This window comes from Aythya marila (assembly GCF_965140915.1).
Source record: "Aythya marila genome assembly, chromosome: 1".
NCBI lineage: Eukaryota > Metazoa > Chordata > Aves > Anseriformes > Anatidae > Aythya > Aythya marila.
The window spans coordinates 25,580,559-25,588,519 of NC_139042.1; the positions used below are offsets into that span (position 1 = coordinate 25,580,559).

The following is a 7,961-nucleotide window of genomic DNA, read 5'->3' on the forward strand; positions in this document are numbered from 1 at the left end:
AATATGCAATTATATATTTTAATCAGAGATAACTAAGCATTCAACAAATTAAGTATAATTTTATTATAACCTAAAGATTATCACAATTTTTAAGCAATTCTTTAAAATTTAAAATTTCACATTAGTAAAGCATACGTGATTCCTTTACATCTAAGAGCATATGACTATTTTTGCTTGAAATTCAGAACCAATTTCTTTCCTACTCTTCGCATGGTTTGTTCAACAGAGTCAAAGAGATCACAATTTTATTTCCTGTCAATTTCAACAGAAGACTTGAAAATTAACTGTGTGAATGGTGACAAGCATTGTTCTTTCAGAAAACTGAAAGAGCAAAGCAGAGTTTGGTATATATTGACTAAAAAACCCAACCCTACAATTCAGAAGATACCTCCTTTTATGGAGGCATTGTTAACTGGTTACAAAACACAAGGAATATACTGAAGCCTAAGGATGTTTGTGACCTCATTGAATCTAAATTGGATTCTTAGAGAAGACTGCAACTACTAGCTAAGTACACAGATTAGTATTAATGTAGCTATTAAAGACAAGGCCCACACAGTCTCCACAGTGGAGGCAAGAAAATATTTCAGTTTCCTAAGTAACACCTAAGATAAGCTTTTACAGATCAAACTTGAGGAATGCTGTGATCTAAAAAGGCTGCTGCACCCTAATGAGGTTTGGTTTTCTTCAGAGTAGATTATTATCGCCAGCTGTTTTGTAACCTCACACATGCTAGTTATATATATGAAGATAACATTTTACACAATTCCCCAAATACATCCAACCGTGTGCATCATTCATTATCGTTAGAGACTAATCAAGGAAAAAAACAACACCAAAACAAAGAAAATCCCTCACCATTATCTGGCACCATTTGTTTTATTCACGTATCATTGTTACTTATTCCCCACATCTGCCAGTGTGGGGAGCAGTCCCTAGGAGCACTTTTATAGCAAAGCAACAGATGTGCAATTTGCTATCTTTGTACTAGTCCAACATGGAAATCAAATGACTTAATTCCAGTGATTTTCATTAACAGTGTGAAACTTTCATTACTTTGAGATATTTTGGTGCTTGCCCACTGATGTTGCCTTCTAACATGTCTACATAGTAGCAACTACCTACCTAGCCTAAATCCTTCAAGCCCACAGCCCAAGTCTGTTATTATTGTTAAAATGTTATTGTTTCAACATTTAGGTACCACAGTACTGCACAGGAATCTAAAGGACATAAACTGCTCTAGAGAATCACTTCAACATAACTACGACTCTCACTAGCATGCATGTGAACAAATGGGCAGACTGCACTAATAGGGGATGAGTAATGCATTAGTCCTTTGCGAATGAGTGTGGAAAATTTGGTGTTCCCTATGCACACCAAAAGCAAACAAGAATATAAATGAACAAATAAACTGCAGGCTAGGAAGCATGAACATGGGAGAAACGTCATATTACAAGAGCTAAGATACAACTGAAAAATAATACTAAATATGAATGAAAAGATTGCTTTTGGATGGACAACATACTTAGAATTCGTATCATCAAAATGATGCAGTAGCAAACAGAAGATTTGACAGTTCTGTATATCAAAAACTGTAAGGTTGTTGGCCAAACTCTAGGCAGAACAGTATTTCCTCGTTATTGTAAACTGAGATGAATGTGCAGTCATGGATAAGGTTTCACAATAGCATCGTCTTCTAAACTTAAAACTACAATATTTAAGCTTCCTATTTTCAGTAATTAGAATCCACAGCATATGACCAAGATACATTAACTACCCACATCTGGTGAATAAGAGTTCTAAATAGAAATTTTTGCTATCATAAGCTTCCAATACATCAATAAATAAGCCACTAAATAAAGATTAAGTTTTAATTCAGATCTGTATCAGCAATAATCCACTTCATCTACTGTGGTGCTAAAATTTCCTCACTACTTTAATTTTATTAGAGTTGGGTCAGTTTGCTGAGCGCCTTCTGATTTAGCAACAGCCATAGTATTAAAACCCTACTTTTCTCCAGATTCCAGTCTAGCAAGCCCAATCTTCTCCCTGCTGCTCAAATATATTGTTACTTATTTGCTGTTGATGAATCTTTAAACAAAAAAAGACATCTGGATTTACAACAGAGCACAGATTCTGAAAAAAATTGCACATTTTTTCCACAGCAGTCATGCTAATTAAGTGATTCAGAAGCAGTGATACTGACAACAATGCTTGACATTTGCTCACAATTGTGTCAGTGATGCAGGACTGAAACAGAATAAACAGGTCACTCAAGCCAGACTAGGTTTAATATTCACATATTACCCAATTACTTTAATAGCACTATCTGTTGCCTAATAAACTTCTTACATCTCTCCATTCTAGACTGTTCATTTGAAATTCTACTTTTCATATAATAAAAAGCAACTTCAGTAAAATTGTCACAACTCTATGCCAGCATTCTACTTTATTACCTTTAGGAACAGAATTAGGTTTATCAGGTAATCACCAGCCCTCCCAGCACCATGTTCTTATTTCAAACTGAATTACAATGCTATAAAATAGTCAGTTTAGTCCACAAAAGTCATTAATTGTTGTTACCCAAGTCTTAGCCTTCAGTAACTACCACAGCCACCAGCTTTTCTTTTTTTTTTTTTCCCCCAATAGAGGAATTAAGCAAAATACGTCTTTTCTGAACTTGCCCATTTAGACAACAATTAAAAGCTGCTCAGCAATTTCCACTTACCTTTATCTCAGGCTCTTTTTCACATTCTTCTATATACAAATCATAGAGTTTTTGAAATACAGATTTTCTGAAATTAAAAAAAAAAAAAGCTTAAAATGTAACCAAAATCAAACCAAAGAAAAACTACTTAAAAACTAAATACCAAAACTCTTATTACCTTCCACTGGATAAATATTTTCTTTTGGGAGGTCTCTGACGGGCACTTTCAATGATATACTAAAAAAGAAAGAAACAGGTAAACTAAGAACTGTAGCATTAGTTGCATGCAAAATCTTGATTTTACATTCACATTCTGTAATTAGAGTAGCTAATATTTGCTTAAGTTAACGTGCTAACATACTGAAGCTAACTTGCTCAGATACAATCAATTTCATGTGTAATGGCTCAACACATCAAGTATTCCCCAATATAACCAGCTGAGGGAATTTTTATTTTATCCTTGTCTTTTGCACTTATTCCAGGTTTCTCTGTTTTACAGACCTACGTATTATAAATATAATTTTAATTAAAATATACTAACAGTGTTCAAGGCAGCCACTACATCAAACGTCATCATGAAAAGTAAAGGCACTTGCCTTTTCATACCAACTAGGCAACCTTTAAAAAACACAAACAGGATTTTACCACGTAGTTCTGCCAGCTGTCTCTGAATTTACAGCAATCACCACTGTACAACTCTGCTTATTTCACAGCATACACATTTGTTTGTTTCAAAAGGGGAAAATTTAAGTGCTGCAAGGTTTATCGTCATTGTACCTGACACTGTTCTCAGTTCAATAGGTAACAGACAATGACCTGGTCTAGTAATTTTAGTGAGAATTTCGCAAAACCAGTGTTACATGTATGGGTCTTTATTTATATACACACACATATTTACATAAACACACCCTCCTGCTTTTCACACATACATTATGTTCCTTAGGTGTGAGCCCAACATATTATATGCAAACAAGTAACTATTCCTTACCTCTGCACGATCCAATGCCAGTTCTAAAGCTTGTTGCTGCAAGAATTATAAACAGGTTTTTTTTTAGAAAGTACGTTAGCTGAACAATCTCGTGCATAAAAGCCATCACAAAAACCTCTATTACTACTGATATGAATTAATAGAAGATGGGCTCAAGCATTCTTTCACAGATTCTAAACCTAGCAGCTGAAACATTGTGTAACTACATTAGCAGTAATTAATCCTGCTACCAAGCATCTATATTCGTGAAGTTTTGGCTACGTTATAAAGTGTTAAAACAATGAAGGGCAGCTAGAATTAAAAGTGGGAATAGAAATTATGCCTAATAAAGGTAATGATTAATATTAATAAAAATAATTACAGACAAAAAATAGAAAATCTGTTCTTCTTTAAGCTGGCTGCTAACTCCACATAAAGGTTAGACCAAAATTTTCCCGAACTGCAGCTCAGGAAGAAAACATTTAATGCATAGGCACGGATGCCAAAGATCAGGCATTTTTCTACAAGACAGAAATGAAGATCTTACATTCAGAACATTGCAATTTAGGAAGAGTTTCTTATGATATACTGTTTCTCAACCATTTAACAGTCTCCACTCCAAGATATCCACTAAGAGAAGCTAAGAAATATACCAAAACCTAACACACCACCATCCTGGCAAAAGCTTCCCTATATCCCATGGCATAGTATACTCAATAGTATTTATTTTAACGGATTTAACTCCTTTGTGGTATCTTTGAAAAAATACTTACTCAGGCTTTTTTTTTTTTTTTATTCACCTACAGTATCTCTAACATAAATTTTCTTCCCTGTCCTTGGAAAAAAGATCACTTAATGATGTGCTATTACTCATTGCAACCTATTACTACAGGGCATTTTAAAGTGGCATTTTCATTTGAACATCTAAACAAACACATTTTCTATATAAGCCCATTGGATACCGGAGTGACTTCAGGCATTCTATTCACTGACTGCTTAACACCAGGTAAACTTCATGGCAATATGAGTATTTGTGAATAGAAGAATACTAAAAAAAAAAACAGCGTGGAAGAAGGACATGCAGTTTGTACCCAGCTGTCTAACACCATACATGACTGAAAACACATCACTTTATGTGATGATTCCTGTGATGCAATGGACAACGAGTAAGTATTTAGGAGAAGTATTCACAAGCTATGAAGGAAAACATCATTAAAAATATGACAAAACTCTGAAGTGATAAGCAAAATCAGATTTTTGAGAAAAAACAAACATTGATGGCTTTCTCCTCATCAGCCAGACAGGCAACAGGCTACAGTGAAACAATCTGAAAATATGTTTGCTGAATCATAACTTACCATTGTAGTTGAAGCCAGGTGACCCAGTGGCAAAAGAAGTACTTAAGAAGTTTGGTACAGTTGGTGAAGAATCATATTTTATGGTCACTCCTGGGGTACTGAAAGATCAAGGAGAAACAAATATCACTATGAAACACATCACTTTATTCAAACACAACATCTTAAATGGCTCATTGTACATAAATCTCATCTGTACAGCATTTTCTCCTCCAAAAGCATGAAAATTCTGTTAAGTGTAAGCACAGGGGTTCCTATTCTAATGTCGGCTCCTAATATGCACAATCATTTTATGCTAGTTATAGTAAAGTAATAGTAACTAATTGAAATTTCACAGCCAAGAACACTGTTGTAGCAGTCTACCTAGACACCCCTAACATCAAATCCAGAGATGCTAAGCTCTTTAATGACAACTGGCCAGAATATTTAGCATACCCTATTAGTTTTTTGTTTAGCTTTTATGAAGGTATTATTCCACAGACAACACCTCCACCTGCAGTGCCTCCTAGCACTGTTTTGAGATGTTATTTTAATACTGACTCACACTAGGCTGTCAATTAAAAAACAAATCAAATTTGCGGAGCACCATCGTGTCCCTTAGATGCTTCTGCCCTCACATACTGTCCCTATACCATTTCACTTTAAAGCATGAAGAAAAAAAACAGGTCACAAACTCTGATTTTTAAACCTTGTGTTTAGCAGCATTGTCAGTGAAGAGATGGGGAAAACTGAAGTCAATTTTACTTTGAAATTTGAACATTACAGCGCCTCGGTATACGTGAAATGTTTACTTAAGATACCCCACCAGGCATCACGTCAGTTTGGGGAAATTCTTTCTGTTGCACCTGCACTCCACATCAGCCTTGGGTTGGACGGATGCCTTCAGGTGCCACCACCTGCCCCCTCCCACCTCCCCGCGCCTTTACTCAGCTCCTCCACCGCGGTACCGACTCCTCCAGACAACACCGGCCGAATGACTCAGAGCTGGGCACGGCTGGGACCTGCTGGCGGCCGCCTGCCCCCATCCCCGCTGCTTTCCGAGCAGCCTCCCGCCCCCCCACCCCGCCTCACGGTAAGCCCAGCCCCCAGGCCAGCGGCCCGGCACGGGCCTGCCCGTGAGGGCCGAAAGCGGCCGGGCAAGAGCCGGGCCCAGCACCGAGCGGGGCCGGGCCTCGCCTCCCGCGGCCCTACACGGCGGGGGCCGCCCCCGCCCGCCCTCCCTCCCGGCCGGCCTCTGCCCCCCGCCGTCCCCCCGCGGTCACGGTGCCGGTGCGGGGCCCGTTCGCGGCGGGCCCGTTACCTGCCGGCCGGCCTGCCCCGGGGCCTGCCCGCCGCGCTGCGGCCCCCGCCGCCCGCTCATCCGCCCCCGCCTCAGCCCCCCGCGGCGCCCCCGGCCGCTTCCGCCCCGCCGCTTCCGGGTCGGCGCCGGAAGGGGAGGGAGCGGTCGCCGTGGAGACGAGAGGGCGGGGGGAGGGAGAGGGCGGGAAGCGACTCGCGGCGTCGCCATGGAGACGGGGGCGGGGCTTCCCCATGCCCCGCCCCTCCGCGGGGGAAGGTGGCGCCCAGCCTGACCCTCCCCTGTCCCAGCTCCATGCCGTTCCCTCGGGTCCTGTCGCTGTCCCCAGAGAGCAGAGCTCAGCGCCTGCCCCTCCGCTCCCCGCTCCCCTCGTGAGGGAGCTGCAGGCCGCCACGAGGCCTGCCCTCAGTCTGCTCTGCTCGGGGCTGAGCAAACCCAGGGACCTCAGCCACTGGAATCTGTCTGCGAGGCTTCTCTGCGAGTCAGCAGCTCTTCCTAATTTAGTGTCATCTGCAAACCTACTTAGTATGCATTCAAGTCCCGCATCCGTGTCATTTTTGAAAACATTAAAGAGAACTGGTCCTAAAATGGAGCCCAGGCAGTAACATGCCTGAAAACCTCTGCAGGCCAAAGGTTTGCTGTTGTTATAAAGATCAGAACAGATTTCCTTATGTCCGAGCAGCCCCCCTACTACCAAAATATTGCCATGTAAACTCAGTACATTCCTTCTCTTGCCTCTGTAAAAAGAATACTTAAGGATTATCAATAAAATATATTCTTATATCCCAATCATCAACATCTTCACAAAGTCCATTTGCATCAAAGAAAGAGAGAAAGAAAGAGAAAAAGAAAGAGAAAGAAAGAAAGAAAGAAAGAAAGAAAGAAAGAAAGAAAGAAAGAAAGAAAGAAAGAAAGAAAGAAAGAAAGAAAGAAAGAAAGAAAGAAAGAAAGAAAGAAAGAAAGAAAGAAAGAAAGAAAGAAAGGAAGGAAGGAAGGAAGAAAGGAAGGAAGGAAGGAAGAAAGAGAGGGAGGGAGGGAGGGAGGGAGGGAAAGAAGGAAACTCACAACAAAATAAACATAGCATCATCACAACACCAACACCAACAAAATGGACAATTTACACACACTCTACCTCTTGTCCCTTCACCACATTACTACCACATATGGTATTCACAATTATTACGTTGTAAATTCTTCACAGTTATTTCATTCTTAGACAATGTCCGGTCCATGTTTTGCCCATTACTACTCTCAGTTATCAGTATTATCTAAAAGTCATATGAGGGCTCATGTTCTGAGTGTCTCTTTTCCCCATTTCAGTTCAGGCTGGAATGAGGCAATCTAATTTCTCAAGAATGGTGTTATACGCAACCATGATCTGCCTGAACACTCCCCAAAATAGCCTGTATCCAAGACAGAAATTTATTCTCAGCCCTAGGCAGTTAAATGTGCTATGCTGAGCCCTCTGGAGGGCCTACAACCTTCCCCCAGCACTGCCTTCAAGTTAGGTTATATCTGGACTGGAGAATCTGGCCACAATCTGGCCCCATCTGTGTGTGGGTTTCAGCTTGCCTAACATAACATTGCTGTGGGTGAGAACCAGCACATTAATGCTACTTCAGGGTGAAACTTTGT

At 40.4% G+C, this 7,961-nt stretch overlaps 1 protein-coding gene across 9 annotated transcripts in view; it reads right to left on the reverse strand.

Moving 5' to 3' along the window:
• The window catches only part of SUPT20H (SPT20 homolog, SAGA complex component), a 34,798-nt gene extending 28,380 nt beyond the window's left edge, over positions 1-6,418 (reverse strand). For 8 of the 9 annotated variants that reach the window (XM_082783507.1, XM_082783506.1, XM_082783504.1 and 5 more), the window contains exons 1-5: positions 6,330-6,418; positions 5,033-5,130; positions 3,696-3,731; positions 2,886-2,944; positions 2,729-2,795 (exon numbers count right to left, since the gene is read on the reverse strand). In XM_082783507.1, coding sequence (XP_082639633.1) covers positions 2,729-2,795; positions 2,886-2,944; positions 3,696-3,731; positions 5,033-5,035 — 165 coding nt within the window. In that variant the 5' untranslated portion in view covers positions 5,036-5,130; positions 6,330-6,418. Of the gene's footprint in view, positions 1-2,728; positions 2,796-2,885; positions 2,945-3,695; positions 3,732-5,032; positions 5,134-6,252; positions 6,264-6,329 lie in introns of those variants that run through there. The other variant, XM_082783501.1, reaches the window with a different exon arrangement.
• Positions 6,419-7,961: the final 1,543 nt, after the last annotated feature.